Here is a 20963-nt window from a genome sequence, read left to right on the forward strand (position 1 = left end):
TAATGCCCGCGTACTTGTACCGGAAATATGTAACAACGGTAAACGAGCGCCGTCAGTGTCCACTAGTGTGCATGCCTGATTAAACAAGGACAGGAAATGCCTATATACAGCCTTCTCTTTCTATTTCCATGTCGCATCCATCTTACTATACAGTAGACAGGACTCGACTATTCCATCATTATATTCGCACCCTGCTTATGCGTGAACCAACATCGCCATGACAACAAATCGTTCGTCTCCTGTTTGATGCTCAGTTTTCAACGGAGTTGAAGGGAAACTTTATAAGAGAAAGGAAGTGACGGATTGTCTCAAAGTAATAAACGAAAATTCTCGTAACTATCGAAAAACGATAGTCAATACAAGGATATCATTATCACATTTAAAACTATCACAATGAACGGTGATTTATCGCTGCAAGGTACCACAAATAAGATATCTTATAATTTGCGAAAAGAGGTAAGGAATATTCTAGATTTTAGACTTTGGAACTTCCATGACAGTCATGAGTGTGTTTTGTCATTGATTTGCCATATTGCGTTTTTCACAATTGTTGTTCATTTTTTGTGATATTTTACACTCGCACATAGTATCTATGATTTTTTCTTTCGATAATTCTTATAATTATTGTCAATAATTAATTATTTATAACCATTTACGCTGTATTATATATCATTAAGATTTATCTTTGCACGTATCAAGATGGTAGATAACAAAATTATGTGTAACAAATTGATTAAACTCGCAATGTAACAGAAAATTGCATGAAAATCTTTATATTATTAATAATTATTGTTAATAATAAAAAAAATAAATGTCGCATTAGGAGGAGAGTCGTACTTCGGAACGTAATCGGAACATATTGTACCTTATATGTGATTATTTGGGACGCAATGGGTGAGTACATTGCAATTTAGATATCTTCTTAGTTGCAATTTTTTCGAATAATATCGGTGACCAATCGAAATAGAAATTAGTGCGGAAAGAGGGGAAGGAACCAAAATTTGAAAATCGACATCGGTAACTCAGTAGTTATAGAATAACTCAATCGATAACGTAGATTAACTAGTTATAAATGAAAATATATATAAATTCAAACTTTAAAAATTGGAAATTAAAAAGCAGAAGGCAAAATATTATCGCCGAGGATTTATATAATAATAAATAGACAGTACATTCTTTTTGTCTGTCTTACCTAGAAATAAAACAGTTAATTGATGATTATCGTATAGTGTGTACTCATAGCATAAAATTTGTTCAATGAATTAAAAATTATATTTTTTAGATATGTAGACATTAGCGATGTATTAATCCGGGAAGCTCGTCTACCTCGGAAATATCGAGTCTGCGACAACGTCGATTTGGAAATTATTCTTACAGAATATGAAAATTATTACAAGATGAAATTCCAAAAATATCCTATATTGTGCAAGAAAATAACTGAAAAGGAAATAAAGACGAGGGAAATGACAAATGCGAACAAAGTGTAAGAATTTAAATTATTTAACACTATTCAACGTTCTCAACGTATTCAACGTATCGATTACAATATCATTCAATCTTCGAAGAAGTAGTAAAACGTGTCAAATCTGTTAGCAAAGAAACGAGAAGTGAGTCTGTGAAAGGGAGGAATGTACAACAGAAGATGACGGGTGACGCTACGGATGATATTAATCTCGCAATGACAGTGACACCAATTTTCGCCAATGAAAGCGATGGAGCTTCATCAGAAGAGCTATTTAACGTCTCAATGGAACAATCCACGCAATCAAAGATATCGCAACGGGCTCGGAAGCTTTATATAGACAATCCGGAATTGCGGAAGATTGCTGAAGACATTTCATGCGTAAGTTATTTTCGATTAATATACGTATTGTAAAGCTTTTTAAAAATAAAATACCTATCGATAAACAATCCACTGTATATCAATGACGCAGGGATTTCAGTAAAGCTTTAAATAACGAATTACATAACACTTACGGAAATTAATACGGAGATTATGCGCCATTTCATCTTTGTATTGTCGCAGGAAATCATACTGACAAAATTAAATGTATATTGGGACAACATTGTAGGCCTAGAGGAATGTAAATCTGCTATTAAGGAGGCCATTGTGTATCCCCTTAAGTACCCTATCTTTTTTAATGGCCCATTTTCTCCCTGGAAAGGTATTCTGCTATACGGACCACCTGGTACAGGTAAGATACTCGTATTTCTTTCATTCCCGTACATGTTTACAATCAATTACGAAATAGGGAAGACGATGTTGGCGAAGGCAGTCGCAACAGAATGCCAATGCACCTTTTTTAACATAACGGCCAGCTCATTGGTGAGCAAATGGAGAGGCGATTCCGAGAAGTATATCCGTGTAAGTTGATTTCCTTTGTCTATGAAGAAGAGATTCTAGGTTTAAAAAGATTTGTTTTTATTTGTCGTCATTCATATATAAATAGAATAGTTGTTTGGAAAACGAAATGATATTACGTTCGTGATGAAACAATGAATTTAAGGAATTTTGAATATAATATTTAATAAATAATAAATACATTTGTTAAACTGAACAGGTTTTATTTGAACTTGCCTATAATTATTCGCCTACAATTATTTTTATCGACGAGATTGACTGGATAGGCACAAATAAAGGAGTAAACTGTACATTGTCTGAACCTGCAAAGAGATTCAGATCAGAACTTCTTTCTAGATTGGATGGATTAGTATCTAACGAAAATTCTAATGTAGTTCTTTTGGCTGCAACTAATTGCCCTTGGTATGTATATCACGCTATTTCAATGTTTTCTAAGTAGAAAATATCTTAATATCATAATTATTCATTATCTTAATCTTAATTATTGTGTTGTTCGGAATATTCCTTCGTTATTATTAATATAACAGAACAATAATATTTATTGTAAATATATTATTAGGGACATTGATGCAGCTTTACACAGACGCCTCGAAAAGAAAATATACGTATCATTACCAAATGAAGTTACTCGACTCGATATGTTCAAATTATACCTTAGCAACCAGTTATTAGAGAATATGGATATTGTAACCCACATAATAAAATCTACTGAAAAATATTCTTGCGCGGATATAAAATTGCTTTGTAAGCAAGCATGGCTGCTAGAAATAAGTCCAATGTGGGAAAAACTTGAAAAAAAAGAAACATCTGTTACGACTTTGAAATATGAATTAAAGAATTATGAAATAATAGCAAAATTGTTAAAAACAATGTCACCTACAGTCACGGATGTGGATAGATATAAAGCGCGGAATAAATATGTATGCCATAAGAACATATTTTAAAAAATATAAATGGTTATCATAATATATATCATTAATATAATTATCGTTCGAAAAATTGTTCGTGTGCGTGCATGTATGTGTGCGCACGCGCTATAAACAAGTTTGAAATGTTCGTTCTACATATATGTATACGTGGTATACGTATTCCCTTATAATATATAATATGTGTAATCTGAGTGGTAATATATCCACGTATTACATATGTGTTAGTGTATTTTATCGATAATCTGTCTTTTATTTCCTCTTATCTTATTAACGCATGTATGGGCGCGTATATGCGCCGGGCGAAAGCTATGGGTGTAGACTCAGAACACATATATGCGTTTTTTGCAAGTATTCCGCATGGCCTAAGGACAGATATACGCGTTTGTCGATTTTTCCGATCAAGTAGAAGTAATACTATTACATTTATGTGAGATAAATATGAATGTATTCCTTAGTAACGGCAGTAAGCAAATGCCAATAATGTCTCGTTATAATTGTCTACCTGTTTCGAGGACAGTCGCATCTAATTATCGAGAAGAAAATGTGTTGTTTGTGAGAAAAATAAGAGAATGCAGAAAATGCGATGTCGGATTATGTATCGATAATTGTCTTGAAATTTTTCTCATACAACTGAATTATTAGCCAAATTCTGTTGTAAATTCTAAATGTTTATTGTAAATTTCAATGTTTAAAATAAATAATCAATACTAAAAAATAACGCTCTTGAATTATTTAATCTCGTGCAAAAGAATTACTATAACTTATTACGCTTTGCGCTTTCAATAGTCAATCAACAGAGTTCAGTCTAACGAAGAAGTTCCCTCCTACGCTAACGAACTGTCCTGTTTTTGCGTCCAGGCTTTCAGGACATAAATTAAAATATCGCACATAAGCACAGCGTAACAGCGGCTTAAATTTAAGTTACAATAATAATCTTAAAAAAAAAAAAGAAAAAAAATGTAATAATGCATGGCTATGTCGTACCGTCGCGTATCGGTACTTTTGCCTGTACCACCCTACAATCAGAATTCAGCGTTTATTCTGGAAGAAAATCATGTAAAAAAAAAATATGTAAAAAATCTGGAATTAATAAACAAAGATTTAAAAAAATCAACAATTAAACAAGGGATTGAGATGACCAATCCCGCTCACGCTGCGAACTTCGAACGCGGAAGAGTCGAGCCGTGGCCATGATGGGTGATTCCAGGAATCGGTCGCGTATGGCAGGATCTGCCATGCTTTACCGATCCCAGCCGCGCCGATTTCCGTCAACAGGCACAGTAACGGAGATATTTGGAACAGAAGCAGCCGCATATTCGTCTATCTGAAATTAAAGAGATGATTTCATGTAGAAGATACAAATTCGTTCCCTGATATTGAAATGCCGAACACGAGGAAAATGAGACATGCAAATGACAAAGTCGATGATCAATAGGAAGATAACATAAACAATTGTAGATTACAAGGAAAATTTTGAAAAATGATACGTGTTCTAATAATAGAATATAAATAATAAAAAGGAGAATGTAATTGCCATTCTTCTATGTATTTTAATTTATGAGACGTAACTTCTGAATGACCTGTAATGCCCGTTTCCGCGGCATTATGCGCCGAGTTCCGGACTACGCGTAGACCCGGTAGCGCGATTGTTCACTCGATTACATTTACCATAGCGAAATCGAACTAGAATTCGACTCGACACGCGTACGCGCGCAACCACTGAAAGTTCAACGCACCAGTACCGTCAGACGATTCGAAACTTGTGAATCATCTGCTAACGATACGTATCCACCGTCAAAATTTTTCATTGCAATAATTTTTCATAACGTTGCAACGATCGCTATATTTTCAATATACATGTATGATCGTAATAAAGAGTGTTTACTCTTCTTAGACTGTTATTTGTACAACATTATACGGAAATGTATGTTTTACGTGATATGGCTTCTCTCGACGCGTGGATCCATTGGGAAAACTGCTATATTTATGGTAACTTAATCGTTACAATAACATGAGAACACGTAAAACCGACTCAAAGTTGTAAAAACATGCTTGATACAACTCAAGTGTATTATATACGTTTGAAGCATCACCGCCCATTACTACACCATCAACATCAATCATGTTCCACACCACGGTCATTCTTCTGCAAAAAACGTTAATTAAAAGAGAAAGAGAAAGAAGAATTACTGCACAAACTTCGACAACCATGGGACTTCCGTATACATATACAACAATGAGATCACCGTGAAATTGTCTTATCTTGTTCTTTTAATCGCGAAAAATCTGTCCGTAAGTTCGTGGACCGTGTCGAACAGAACGCTATATACGAGGTAGAACGGGTTTTTGTCCGACTGTTGCACGGTTAAGAGCACGACGAGCAACATTGTTCGTGGCGATAAAATGAAAGTAAAAAAATGCAACGAGGAAACAAAGGATAGAACGTCTAGACATAGCGGAACAAATCTTCGGCAGGAAGATCTTCTCCGTTAACATCGACTCCGCACAGTTACGCTCGCTGTTTTACAGTTAGCCTCGCGGACCTGTCTTAATTTGTAACTACGTTTCGGGACATCCTCAACACGTTCCCCAACGCGTAGGTTTCATACGACAAATTCAATGTCATAGTGGTTTAAGTCGTAATTCCGAATGTTTGAATTCATTTTTACTCTAAAACATATCTTCCCTTTGGTTTCAGAACCGATTAAGTCGTAACTTTATTCTCTACCATTTCTGTTTCCACGGTTTGAACAGATGTAATCTATTTTTACGGTAATAAACACAGAAGATTATTTGATGAAAACTGGCAATGGCCTAACTTACACCACTATGATTCTCAACCCTGTTTTCCAAATTGTGTTATATAATATTTTATGAAATGTTGGTGCCATACAGGATGAAACGATCTTAGGCGAATCAAACATCTTATTTTCCCTTACGCCATTCAAATTATAAAATATGCAAACTTTTTAACATTTAACTCCGCTGTCTCATTATGTCGATTCCGTCAACTGTACGTATGCTGATGAACAGTAGTTAATTGTCGGTTTCACGATGGGATTTCGAAGAGGAAATTGGATAACGGATAGGTGAGGGGCTCTGAAGTAGGATAAGAACGTAATTGTAACTCGACTTTTGATGATTTATTGCCTAGCTAGCGGGATCGAGAGCGTGACTGGTGATGTAACATACTGAGGAAAGTTAATTAAACTTAGCTTCATTACGTAGAGTAAATAAGATGTTTGATTGCAGCAGAAATTGTCACATATTTGATAAATGTTAGATTTCTATATATAAGAAAAATGTATAAAAGATATGTAAGAGTATAAGACTATTTCTAAGAAAGGTAAATTATGGGTTTTTCATCAAATGTTTGAATCAACTTTGTTAAAGCATTCCCTAATTTAACCATTTAGATGTTAACTATCGAGAAACCAGTCCAGTGTGTCGTATATCTCATCATTTACATAGGAACAAAATCTCCACGTTCAGGCTGTACAGTTAATTGAAATTAAAGGCAAACACTGTAACTCTGGCACAACTGTCCTTATTTTCGCAACTAATTACCATTTGTCCCATTTCATTAAAACTTTTTAACAGCCGGTAAATAAATTAATGGAATTTCCTCGGTTCAATTTATGAGTGATGAAAATCAAAATTACTTAAAAGTACCATTCCTCGATATCTCCAAAAATATGTCATTTCTAACCGTATAATAATCTATAAGCAGAGAAATGTCAATGAAAATTTAAGACGAAAAAGAGGTAAATTTACCTGAATTCCAGAGCGCGGCCGGCTTTCAAATGTCGTTGACTGTTCAGAGTTACCACGCTTACTACGGTCCGTGAACTACGGCTTGCCGGTTTACCCCGGCTTCGTATCTGCATACCGTGTGCTGTTGTCGCCGCTAAAACACGCTCACCCCTCTACTCGCGGACTTAACTACCGTTCTCAATTGGTCGCTGTTTTTAACTGTAGTTCTTGTTCCGAAAGATAGGTAAATGGCTTCCTCTATGATCTACGAGCCAACACAATCAAAGATGATCGTTTAAAGTAGCTTATAGGAACAGGCAGACTACGGGCACATTTACGCTCCGATCGTGTGTAGAACGCTAAAAGGTAGAATTCTGAAAACTGTAGAACAAACGAGCGATAGTATTGCTAAAAAGACAAGTTAAGAGTACATAAATATGTAGTAAGAGGAAAGAAAAGATCTTCAACTGACAAACAAGTAATTGTGTCTATCATCATTTCGTCAATGCGGTTAAGGATAGTTATATACATTTATACATTACATTCTAAGAGTTACAGTTGCATGAAACAAAGGAGAAAGTGATGGGAGCAACTTACCTGCTCATTTATCCTCTGCACGTTCGGAGATGCGCATTAACATTATCATAATCGCTCAGTTGAATTATGCTTGTATTAGTATGTTTTATCTTCTTCGTTAATACATAAGAAGTACTTCAATATCGAATCCAAATCTGTGAAATCTAAGTTATATATAAATATATATACTTTCAATGTGATTATCAATAGTTTAGTTTATTTAATTCAACATATGTATATTTTCATGAAAACAAAAGTACGTCAAATTTTAACGAGCAATAGCTTTCGTTTTACATCACTATACGGTAATTTGCAGGATGCAAAAAGAAAAATAGAGAGTCTGATCTGAAAATAGAATGATCTTGAATAAATTGTAAAGGACATAATAGCGCTGTCATGCGCTATGGTGCATAAACTAGGGTAGAATTAAAAGCGTAGTAGAATGTAGATCGTTAACAAATAAAAATTAATCTAGGTGTTATTAAAGAAATTTGTTTCACCTTTTAAACTTTTTGATGATTGGTTTACTTTGAATATTTTGCATATTTTTGCATATCATGAGCATTTGGTACATTTCCATACATTCAAATTTTCTATGAATATAAAATGATCCGCACTCTACTTCATAGTATACTCTATACGTTTAAAATGCTCCATTAGAAGCTTAAATCTATCAAAATACAGCTCCTAAGGAAATGTGAACTTTCACATGAACACATAATATCGATTTTCTGATTGAAACGTATAGACAGATATATACTAGCATAAGCCACCTTCGGCATTTGACTGCATGGTGCAGCACTACTCTCTCTGGGATATCCTAGCCACTTTCGGCATTTGGCCGTATGGTGCAGCACTAGCTCTGTAACATAGAAAACCATAGGCGTCAGTTCTTCTTATTTCCTCTCTCATATATGTTTACTTTAATGTCACTTATTCAGGCGCTTGATATATTGTCGGAATGAAATTTTAGTAATGTGCAAGTAATTGTGAGTAGATTAATAAAGTATAATAAGATATTAGATTCATGTACATAGTTTCAAGTGACATCAATCTTTATGTCTAGTATATACATGTGTATTGATCTATAAGTCAGTGTTAAAATAACAAACAAACCAGCAGAAGAAGGAAAGAAGATTTCCTTCGGTTTTGCAAAATCTATTAAGAAATCTATTAAGAAAAAATGCTATTCCACAAGAAAAAAAGAAAGTTGATTACATTGAATGCCTTAATGAAAAAGGTATTAAAGTAATAGGGTGAGTTCAAAAAGTAAAATTTATAATCAAGAAACATATAACCTCAACCTAACCTATAAAAATCACCAATAGCGGAATATATATATTTGAAAACAATTTTTTATTTCAATGAGGAAGAAAGAAAAGATGAATCTCTAATTATTCCATTACTAGGTTCAAAAACCTGGCATGATAGAATTGTTAATAAAATAGATGCAGACATTTTCCTTCCGAAGGCAGATAAGGAAAAGGTAGGAGACGCTAGTGTTAACGAGGCAAAATCAAAGCTATCTAATGGAAAAACATCGCCAATAATATCAATAAAGAAAGAGCCAGTTGAAGATAGTGAAAATAAAGTTGTTACTTTAGAAGAGCAAGCGGCGGAAGAAATCATTGAGGAACTTAAGTCAAAGAATGAACATGAAACTAAAACAAATGATTTAACTTTACCTTTAGTAGAAGATGAATCATTAAGAGGCAAAGAACAGGTACGTTATCAACATATTGATGTGCAATGCACAGATGTATTACATTTGCATATTATAAATATTGTTTTTTATTCTTCAGTCTACGTTACAAGATTATGAAAAAATTCCTATTGATGCTTTTGGTGTAGCAATGTTACAGGGAATGGGATGGCAACCAGGAAAGGGAATTGGTTGAAATGAAAAGTATGAATTTTATTCTAGATTAAATTAATTATATGTGTTTAATACATCACTTATTGGAAAGTAAACAGAGAACATCATTTTTTATTTCACAATCGTTTATTCTAACTATTACAGATTAGTAGCAGCTGTCATACCAGAATTACGACCAAAAGGTATGGGTCTTGGAGCAGACAAAGTAGCATTGCAGAAGAAAAATACAGATTCCAAAAAAGAAGAGGAAGAAGTTAAAATCGAGAAAGGAACATTTGTGAAAATTATAGCTGGAAAACAAGGTAATAATTATGGTCAAATAGAAGGATTCGATGATGATACAGGAAGGCTCATAATAAACCTAGCTCTTGGTGGAAATATAATATCTGTAAATGAATTTATGGTACAGCCAGTGACTAAATCAGAATATTCTAAGAACTCAAAAGTTCTAAGTTAGTATGAAGTGTTAGTTTTTCATTAAGGGACTTTTAAGAAAATAAATTTGAATTGACATACACATATAAAGACATAATCAGACATGTAGAAAAACTAATTCAAGAGTACCTGTAAGTGTGTTGTTGCATGCAATTTTTTAAAGGTCCCTTCTAATTTTATATAAAATATGATAAATGTAGATCGGTCCGTCGTGTCCAGTAGTTGGGTGACTAGTGGGTTGTGGTGGTTGTTGACTCTTGTGTCATATCTGCTTCTGGACTTGTGTATTTCATCTTTGACTGTAGGTATCTTGAGGTCACGGTGGATTGTTTCGTTGGTAAGATACCAGGGTGCATTTGATAGGGATCTTAGCGTTTTCGATTGGAAGCGTTGGAGTATTTCAATGTTGGAATTACTTGCTGTTCCCCATAGTTGGATTCCGTAGGTCCAGACAGGTTTTATTACGGCCTTGTAGAGGGTTATTTTGTTCTGTATGTTTAGCTTGGAGCGTCGGCCCGTGAGCCAATAGAATTTTCTTAGTTTTTCCTTTAGTTGCTTTGTTTTTTCTGAGATATGTTTTTTCCAAGTTAGCCTCCTGTCCAGGGTCATGCCCAGGTATCTTACGGAGTCCTTGCTTGGGATTATTGTGTTGTTAATGGTGACCTGGGGGCAGGTTTGTTTTCGGAGCGTGAAGGTTACATGAGAGGATTTTTTTCGTTTATTTTGAAGCCTCATTTTTCGAACCACTTTTCCATGGAGTCGAGACTTCGCTGGAGAGTGGATGAGGCAATTGCCGGGTCTGCGTGGGTAGCTAATAGTGCTGTGTCGTCGGCAAATGTTGCTATTGTTACCTCGTTTGATATAGGTAAGTCGGCAGTGTAGATGGAGAACAGTAGGGGTCCGAGGACACTACCTTGGGGTATGTCGGATTCTATTGGGAATGTTGCGGAAGTGGCGCCTAGGCATTTAACTATGAATTGTCTGTTGGTTAGGTAGGATTTTAAGATGGTGTAGTATGGGTGGGGTAGGATCTTTTTAAGCTTGTAGAGTAGCCCTTCATGCCATACTTTGTCGAATGCCTGTTGGATGTCTAGGAATACCGCTGAGCAGTATTTTTTCTTTTCAAGGGTTTGGCTGATCATGTGGGTTATGTGGTGGATTTGCTCTACTGTTGAGTGTTGTTTTCGGAAGCCGAATTGGTGATCTGGGAGTGTTTTCAATTCTTCTAGGAGTGGAAGGAGACGATTCGTGAGCATCCTCTCGAATAGTTTAGACAGTGTAGGTAAAAGACTGATTGGGCGATAGGAGCTGGTTTCATATATTGGTTTACCGGGTTTAGGGATGAGGGTGATCAGTGAGATTTTCCACGCCTGAGGAAAGTATTCAAGGCGGAAGATAGCGTTAAAGATTGATGCGATGAGTGCAATCCCTTTTATGGGAAGTTCCTTGATTGCTTTATTGTCTATTAGGTCGTGACCTGCTGCTTTCTTGGGGTTTAGGCGACTGATTGCTTCTATGATCTCTGAAGAAGTGAAGGGTTCAATAGGAGGGGACATTTGGAAGGGAGTGTGCAGATATTCGGTAACGTCCGCTGCAGCTATGGAGGAATGGGGTTGGAATACTTCAGTCAAGTGTTTGGCAAATAGGTTGGCTTTTTCTATAGGGCTACGCGCCCATCCACCCTGCGGACGGCGGATTGGAGGTATTATTTGTGGGAGGCGCGTGAGTTTCCTGGAGGCCTTCCATAGTGAGTAGTTGGAGTCGGCTGTGGGGGACAAGCTGACGAGATATTTGTGAAAACGGTCATTATTGTAGATTTTTATAGTTTTGGATAATTTTCTAGTTGCGTTGTTTAGTTTGCGTTTGTCCTCCGGTGTTCTATGGGTCTGCCATATCCTTCTTAGTCTACGTTTTTCTGCTATTTTTTTAAATATGTACTGGGGGTATTCGTGATTGCCGATGGAGGTTTTTGCCGGTGTGGAGAAGCGGATAGCGTTTATTATGCTCGTGTTTAAGTATTCCGTGGCTGCTTCGATTTCTTCATTGGTTTTTAGTGAAGTTGAGGCTGAAGTTGTGTGTGTAAAGACTTCTCTAAAGAGCTGCCAGTTGGTGTGTTGGTTATGTATGGAGCCATTAGGTGTATTCTCGATGATAGTTGAACTGACTGTTACTATCACGGGGGAATGATCAGAGGAGAGATCAGCCGAGGAATTGATTTGGACGTGTCTTGACGAGATATTTTTAGTTATGAGGAAATCAAGGAGATCGGGTATTTTGTTTGTGTCGGTGGGCCAGTGTGTAGGTTCGTATGTGGTAAGGTAGTTGAGGTTGTTGGTTATTACGCTGTTGAGGAGGTTTTTGCCTCTTACTGTAACCAGTCTGCTGCCCCATTGGGTGTGTTTGGCGTTGTAGTCTCCTCCAGCTATGAATCTATTGCCCAGGGTGTCCAGGAAGTCGTCAAAGTCTTCTTTGGCGATGGAGTGTCTGGGAGGGCAGTATACAGCTGAAGTGGTGATTGTACCATGACAGTCTTCTATTGCTACGTTTGTTGCTTGGAGGTAGTCTTTCTGGAATGGTGGAAGTTCGTAGTGCTTAATGTTTGATTCGATTATGATTCCGGTGCCGCCGTGGGCCTTTCCGCTGGGGTGTTGGGTGTGGTAGAAGTTGTAGCCGTGTATTTTGAGGTAGTTCTTATCGGTGAAGTGGGTTTCGGATATGAGCATCACATCGATTTGCTGTTGTTTTAAGAATAGTTCTAGTTCAAATTTGTGCTGAGCTAGACCGTTGGCGTTCCGCAGAGCTATGCGTCTTGGTTTTATTTTGCTTCTGTGCGTATGAATTTGTCCATGAAGAGTGTGAGTAGTGACAGCAAGTTGTTAATTTGCTCAGTTTGCTTCTCGATAAGTTTTTCGAGTCTGGTGAAGTTGTTTGTGTTTTGTGGGGTGGGAATTCTATTTTCTGTGTGTACACTGTGGGTTTTCGAGTTGTTTACGTTTCCTTGTGTTGCCTGCGCGTGGGATACTGATGGTGAGGTGAGTTTTTGGGGTCTAGGTTCTTGTATGGTTATGTCCTTGGGTCTCAGTTTTGGATACTTAATATTATGTAGTGTTTTATATGCTGAGCATCCTTTGTAGTTCGCAGGATGCTCTCCTTGACAGTGGATGCACTTAGCGGGGGTTTCGGGGGATTTAGTGTATTGGTCAGTGGGGTGATTACTTGCACATTTTACGCACCGGAAGTTATGGTTGCAGTATTTCTGCGTGTGGCCGTACCTTTGACACCTTTTACATTGTACTATTTCTTTCTTTACAAGAGGTGGTTCGAACTTAACTATGGAGTTCATCAGCCGGTTGACGTTGTAAATTTCTTTGTTGTTCCCTTTTTGTTTTAAATCTATGAAGAATAGTGATAGTGGGTATCTTGAAATTCTATGTTTAATGTTGCTTATGTTTGTTACCTCATGGCCAAGATTTTGAAGTTTGTACTTTAGTTCATCTAGGTCGACTGAGTGGTGGATGTTGCGTAGCACCACACGAAAAGGTCTTTCTTCTTTGAGCTGATATGTGTGGAATTTAGCGTTTAACGTTTTTAGCAACTTAGTTAACTTTCTACAGGCGTCTGGGTGGGTCAGCAGAATTTTCACGTGGTTGTTGTTAATTTTTAACTTGTAGTCCTCTTTGCTGATGTCTTTTTCAATGGTCCTTATCATTGACTGTATGTCGATTACGTCGTCAATGAATATTGGTGGAGGAGGGGGAATTCTTTGAGTATGGAGATTATTTACCTTCTCGGTTGTATTCATGGAGTTTTCCGTAGACTCCAGTATTGAGAATCTATTGAAGGTGGTCACCTGGCTGGCTGGTGGTTTAGTTTGACTCTTATTCACATTTGTCTTGCTTGGTTCCAGCTTGCGTTTTTTCGAGTGATGGTCGTTTACCAGGATAGATGTGTTGCCCCCTTGCCACGGGGGAGGAAAAACGGCGGTGTTATAATTTAGCTCCGGAGAGCCTGTTTGGAATGATAGAGCCATCATCGAGCTAGTTAATTCAGTGTGAAAGAACTAGTCGAGAGGCTGTTAACCCTTAGCTAGGTTTGTTGGATTTGCTTTCGACAGATGAGCGTCACGTGGAGTTTTGTGAATTTCACAGGGCACTGGACACACGTCTCGGCACTCAGCAGCAACTGGATGGTCACGTGCTGTTTTGTGGACTTCGCAGGGCACTGGACACACGTTTGCACGCCTCGGCACTCACCAGCAAACTGTTCATGGTAACGCTGTCGAGGAAAACTATGATGGGTGTGCCTAAGGGCCCGAAATCATCGGATTCGTGGAAAAAAGCCTTCGTTCGGAAAGTGAGGGAAATTGGCGTTACTGTTAATTGGTCAATTTCCATGTTGGTGGTTAGGGAAGGGTGCTAGCCGCCCTAGAACTATCGAAACTCGGCCACGAAGTCATCAATGTCAGCAACATAAGGCATAGAGTCTCGAAAAAACCGTTATCCCTATTTTTTATCGATTTAAAACAGAAACCCAACAATAAGGAAATCTACAACATCAGTCGCCTAATAAACGCTATAGTAAAATTCGAACCACCGCAAATCAAAAAGGAGATAGTGCAATGCAAGAGGTGCCAAAGATACGGGCACACGCAGAAATACTGCAACCATATCTTCCGCTGCGTCAAATGTGCAGGTACACACCCCACCGACCAGTGCAGTAAATCACCAGAAATCCCAGCGAAGTGCATCCACTGTCAAGGTGACCATCCTGCCAACTACAAAGGCTGCTCAGCCTACAAAACACTGTACTCAAACAAGTACCCCAAACTTAGAACAAAAGAGGTAACCTACCAAATACCCAGCTCACCGAAATTCATCTTTACCCCAATCTCCCCAACCAATCAAACACCCAGCCCTACCAAATTCACCACTCCCTCAACCTCCTATGCCCAAGCGGTACAAGGCACTCAAAATATACCAAATAGCCACAGGGATCCTCCTCAAAATAGTGCCCCCAAATCACCTGATACAGACAACGTCTCTAGGCTTGAAAAGCTAATAGAGAAACAATCAGAGCAAATTAACAACTTGCTGTCACTACTCACACTCTTCATGGACAAATTCATACGCACAGAAGCAAAATAAAACCAATGCGAATAGCTCTGCGGAACGCCAACGGTCTAGCTCAGCACAAATTTGAACTAGAACTATTCTTAAAACAACAGCAAATCGATGTGATGCTCATATCCGAAACCCACTTCACCGATAAAAACTACCTCAAAATACACGGCTACAACTTCTACCACACCCAACACCCCAGCGGAAAGGCCCACGGCGGCACCGGAATCATAATCGAATCAAACATTAAGCACTACGAACTTCCACCATTCCAGAAAGACTACCTCCAAGCAACAAACGTAGCAATAGAAGACTGTCATGGTACAATCACCACTTCAGCTGTATACTGCCCTCCCAGACACTCCATCGCCAAAGAAGACTTTGACGACTTCCTGGACACCCTGGGCAATAGATTCATAGCTGGAGGAGACTACAACGCCAAACACACCCAATGGGGCAGCAGACTGGTTACAGTAAGAGGCAAAAACCTCCTCAACAGCGTAATAACCAACAACCTCAACTACCTTACCACATACGAACCTACACACTGGCCCACCGACACAAACAAAATACCCGATCTCCTTGATTTCCTCATAACTAAAAATATCTCGTCAAGACACGTCCAAATCAATTCCTCGGCTGATCTCTCCTCTGATCATTCCCCCGCGATAGTAACAGTCAGTTCAACTATCATCGAGAATACACCTAATGGCTCCATACATAACCAACACACCAACTGGCAGCTCTTTAGAGAAGTCTTTACACACACAACTTCAGCCTCAACTTCACTAAAAACCAATGAAGAAATCGAAGCAGCCACGGAATACCTAAACACGAGCATAATAAACGCTATCCGCTTCTCCACACCGGCAAAAACGTCCATCGGCAATCACGAATACCCCCAGTACATATTTAAAAAAATAGCAGAAAAACGTAGACTAAGAAGGATATGGCAGACCCATAGAACACCGGAGGACAAACGCAAACTAAACAACGCAACTAGAAAATTATCCAAAACTATAAAAATCTACAATAATGACCGTTTTCACAAATATCTCGTCAGCTTGTCCCCCACAGCCGACTCCAACTACTCACTATGGAAGGCCTCCAGGAAACTCACGCGCCTCCCACAAATAATACCTCCAATCCGCCGTCCGCAGGGTGGATGGGCGCGTAGCCCTATAGAAAAAGCCAACCTATTTGCCAAACACTTGACTGAAGTATTCCAACCCCATTCCTCCATAGCTGCAGCGGACGTTACCGAATATCTGCACACTCCCTTCCAAATGTCCCCTCCTATTGAACCCTTCACTTCTTCAGAGATCATAGAAGCAATCAGTCGCCTAAACCCCAAGAAAGCAGCAGGTCACGACCTAATAGACAATAAAGCAATCAAGGAACTTCCCATAAAAGGGATTGCACTCATCGCATCAATCTTTAACGCTATCTTCCGCCTTGAATACTTTCCTCAGGCGTGGAAAATCTCACTGATCACCCTCATCCCTAAACCCGGTAAACCAATATATGAAACCAGCTCCTATCGCCCAATCAGTCTTTTACCTACACTGTCTAAACTATTCGAGAGGATGCTCACGAATCGTCTCCTTCCACTCCTAGAAGAATTGAAAACACTCCCAGATCACCAATTCGGCTTCCGAAAACAACACTCAACAGTAGAGCAAATCCACCGCATAACCCACATGATCAGCCAAACCCTTGAAAAGAAAAAATACTGCTCAGCGGTATTCCTAGACATCCAACAGGCATTCGACAAAGTATGGCATGAAGGCCTACTCTACAAGCTTAAAAAGATCCTACCCCACCCATACTACACCATCTTAAAATCCTACCTAACCAACAGACAATTCATAGTTAAATGCCTAGGCGCCACTTCCGCAACATTCCCAATAGAATCCGACATACCCCAAGGTAGTGTCCTCGGACCCCTACTGTTCTCCATCCACACTGCCGACTTACCTATATCAAACGAGGTAACAATAGCAACATTTGCCGACGACACAGCACTATTAGCTACCCACGCAGACCCGGCAATTGCCTCATCCACTCTCCAGCGAAGTCTCGACTCCATGGAAAAGTGGTTCGAAAAATGAGGCTTCAAAATAAACGAAAAAAATCCTCTCATGTAACCTTCACGCTCCGAAAACAAACCTGCCCCCAGGTCACCATTAACAACACAATAATCCCAAGCAAGGACTCCGTAAGATACCTGGGCATGACCCTGGACAGGAGACTAACTTGGAAAAAACATATCTCAGAAAAAACAAAGCAACTAAAGGAAAAACTAAGAAAATTCTATTGGCTCACGGGCCGACGCTCCAAGCTAAACATACAGAACAAAATAGCCCTCTAGAAGGCCGTAATAAAACCTGTCTGGACCTACGGAATCCAACTATGGGGAACAGCAAGTAATTCCAACATTGAAATACTCCAACGCTTCCAATCGAAAACGCTAAGATCCCTATCAAATGCACCCTGGTATCTTACCAACGAAACAATCCACCGTGACCTCAAGATACCTACAGTCAAAGATGAAATACACAAGTCCAGAAGCAGATATAACACAAGAGTCAACAACCACCACAACCCACTAGTCACCCAACTACTGGACACGACGGACCAGATCCGCAGACTAAAAAGAAAATACCCTCTAGATTAAATCCTTAGTTTCTACTAGAACCAACAATATAAAACTATTGTGATCCATGTCATTGTATCACGCCAAATTAAATTAATTACTGAAAATTCTCAACGAGAATTGATCGTAAATATTCTAATAAAAAAAAAATCTCTAAAAAATTCGATGAAAATTCTCATGAAACATCAATTGAAACAATTAAACGCAACAGAGAATGGGTATAATCATATAATTCCTCCCCATTTCAAAATTCATTAATATACATCGATTTTTGTTTTCATATTTGTTTTGTATGTGAAGAATACGTATTTATTGGCATAAAAATATTTTCTGTTTCAATTCCTGGTCATTTTAGATCGAAACTTCCAAATATCGTTGATTAAAAATTTTTTAATTTTTGAAATGAAAGGCACTAATTATAGGACAAAAAGTTGTTTCAATTATTTGAACATTCTGCTTCATTCCTACAATAACATATTTTATTTTAAATTAAAACAAGAATCAATACTATTGTGTATAAGTTTAATGGAGTGACACAGGTGATTTGTAGCTAACACTGTAGCTAACATAGTTTCTGCAATATACCCTTTAATCGAGTAGAAATAAGGGGATTTTAGAAATTTCTATTAACCGACAGTATTGTCAACAAGTTTTAACAATGACTGAAGGTTGCAAAATTAAATATAAAATGATTTATTAATAGCATATGCAGTGTTAAATTTGTAAATAAGCAGTTTATCTTTTAAGAATAACAAAGACACCAGAAAATAAAGATAATATTCTAATTATATTGCAAACTAACGAATAATGTAAAGAATTTATTTTTGTTATCTATATCACAGATTTTAGGTAAAATATTAATTTACTTATTACTAGGAGATTGAATTTGAAATATAATTATAATTTATAAGGGACACCTTTAAACTAGCAGATATTTTGTAGCAGTTCTCTAGCCTTTGTACAATATAACACAGTTCGGTTTAATTGAATTTAATCCCTTTGACCAGCCAGTTTCCAATTTCATTTATGGCATAATCTCCTGACAATTTCATACCCTTCAAAAGAAACACGATTTTCTATTATTGTTTTACAATCGCGGAATATGATCAGTGTTTCAATTAAGCTCCACTGTTTTAATTTCCCGTCTACGCACGATGTGGGTACACCGTTTTTTTTGTTTTTAGATACAAGTGACGAGAAATTATGAAATGATATTTTAAATTTAAACTGATTTCATTCATTGATTTATTGTAGCGACAATGGTAACTTGTTTAAATAAAGATTTTATAAATAAAATATTTAAGGTCTAAAATAATAAATAAACACATGTGAAAACATTAAAGCTGTTATCCTTATTCATGGTCTTGTTGGAACGTGTTTAACGAGCGTAACGTAGGCGTGAAAACGAAAACGTTGAGACTCTTGTGGCGTAAAAAGACTGAATTCCTCATAAAAATACAAGAAACGAGAGAAAACGTGCACATAGTTTATTCTCGACCTGGGATACATAAAACCAAAAAAAAAAAAAAGAAAAAGAAAAAGGAACAAAAATTTTTATTGGTTATTTACCGAAACTCATTGTATCATTTTTATTACTCTATATAAAACGTAGAATCATATACTGACGAATGCTATTTCGAATTTCTAACTTCAGAACGATAATTACATATTTGAAATTACCAATAAGTGGTAGTAGCATTAAAAATATGGAATATTCAACGAGATGAAATATAGGTAAGGTATTTAAAAGAAAAAAGATTGAAACGTTCGATGTAAAACGATGAAATTAAATGATTGGATTTGAAAACTTGATTCGGTTTAATAATTCGATGAAAAAAGTATTCATCCTATGAAAAAAGAATTCATGTTCCTGTCGATATATCAACGACGTGCGCCGTTACTTCCGACTGCTCTGCAATTCAAATGCAATACTCGAATATACATGGCGAAAGAAATGGAAATTGAGCAATTTAAGGGAACGAATTACTCTCGCGTCCACGTAACTTCAAAATGTTTCACGTGTCCGTGTTTGCGAAACGAAATTCGTCGTTGTCCAACTAACACGCTTGCAGATGCTACGTTCACTTTGTTGCATATAGGGCTTAAATATATGAACAAATAGAACGGCGCAACTGTCACTAGCGTAATTTTTAAAGTGAATTAATGCATAATCTCGTCATCTACGTTTGACCATGATTATGGCAGTGATCATTGTTATATACGAATCTTCGTGCAATATATGTGAAAATTCGTGGTTGTCCAATTAACACGCTTGCTGATGCTACGTTCACTTTGTTGCATATAGGGCTTAAATATATGAACAAATAGTACTGCGCAAGTGTCACTAGCGTAATCTTAACGTGTTAAAGTGAATCAATACATAACTTCGTCATCTACGCTTGACCATGACTACGGCAGTGGTCATTGATATATGTGAAGCTTCGTGGAGTAGATGTGAAAATTCGTCGTTGTCCGGTTAACACGCTTGCAGATGCTCCGTTCACTTTGTTCCATATAGGGCTCAAATATGTGAACAGATAGAATGGAGCAACTGTCATTAGCGTAATTTTAACGCGTTAAAATAAATTAATGTATAATTTCGTCATTTACGTTTGATCTACGTTTTTTCATCTACGTCATCTACGGCACCTACGCGAATCTTATTGATTACGTCTTTGGCAGTGTTCGTTGCTATAAATGAAACTTAATAGTTGTTGAAACCGCTCGAAAGTCGTGTTCCTAAATCATTCCCTCGTCTCGTATCGTGTTCATCAAATGGAAAAGGAGATTGTGTTTTAATGAAATCGCTTGTTACTATCAATCTTGCTGTGTCACTCGCATAGGAGAAGAAAGTGAGGAAGGAGAAAAAAATTAAGGTAAGGTCATCAATGAGCAAAATGTTTAATGTACATTAAAATTGAGTCCGCTGCAACCCTCGTGACTTTTAAAATTCCATACGTATATTGTTATACGTAACATTGCCATATTAAATATATTCGATCAAATATTCAATCTCGTTCCCTGAAAGCTGTTCCTGGATATCTGGTTGGATACTTTACGCACGGAAATACAGAGTGTGAACAGTAACAAACCCTCTATGTAGAGTTTTTGCTTTGCTCTTTTGAACAGGTAGATGACATTTTGCTTCGAAAAACGGATATATGTTCCACGGATATGCACATACAGAGTATGTGTATCGATATACACATTGATATACACCTTTGTACAGAGTGTCAAAAAAGTATTTATCGCGGTTTTT

General features: G+C 37.4%; 1 protein-coding gene and 2 long non-coding RNA genes across 4 annotated transcripts; 2 read left to right on the forward strand and 1 right to left on the reverse strand.

The window, feature by feature from the left end:
* Window positions 1-220: 220 nt before the first annotated feature.
* Window positions 221-3508, forward strand: LOC126929028 (katanin p60 ATPase-containing subunit A-like 2). Of its 2 annotated transcripts, XM_050745024.1 has the most exons (7): window positions 221-894; window positions 1283-1483; window positions 1594-1843; window positions 2027-2195; window positions 2253-2365; window positions 2562-2764; window positions 2922-3508. In XM_050745024.1, exons 2-7 carry the CDS (start codon window positions 1398-1400, stop codon window positions 3304-3306), a joined length of 1206 nt encoding a protein of 401 aa, XP_050600981.1. In that variant the 5' UTR covers window positions 221-894; window positions 1283-1397; the 3' UTR covers window positions 3307-3508. The 2 variants fall into 2 exon arrangements, with proteins under 2 accessions (XP_050600981.1, XP_050600982.1); XM_050745025.1 differs by lacking the exon at window positions 221-894 and having other exon boundaries at window positions 1325-1483; window positions 1599-1843.
* LOC126913812 (uncharacterized) lies at window positions 2950-8257 on the reverse strand. The gene is made up of 5 exons (XR_007709399.1): window positions 8121-8257; window positions 7642-7965; window positions 7066-7425; window positions 6859-7011; window positions 2950-4615 (listed from the first exon to the last, which is right to left on the reverse strand). It is a non-coding gene; the product is annotated as an uncharacterized LOC126913812 (long non-coding RNA).
* A 197-nt stretch (window positions 8258-8454) lies between these two features.
* Window positions 8455-10066, forward strand: LOC126913816 (uncharacterized). Its single transcript, XR_007709403.1, has 3 exons — window positions 8455-8889; window positions 8998-9526; window positions 9641-10066. It is a non-coding gene; the product is annotated as an uncharacterized LOC126913816 (long non-coding RNA).
* The last annotated feature ends 10897 nt before the right edge of the window (window positions 10067-20963 follow it).

Source organism: Bombus affinis, chromosome 2 (assembly GCF_024516045.1).
Source record: "Bombus affinis isolate iyBomAffi1 chromosome 2, iyBomAffi1.2, whole genome shotgun sequence".
NCBI classification, from domain to species: domain Eukaryota; kingdom Metazoa; phylum Arthropoda; class Insecta; order Hymenoptera; family Apidae; genus Bombus; species Bombus affinis.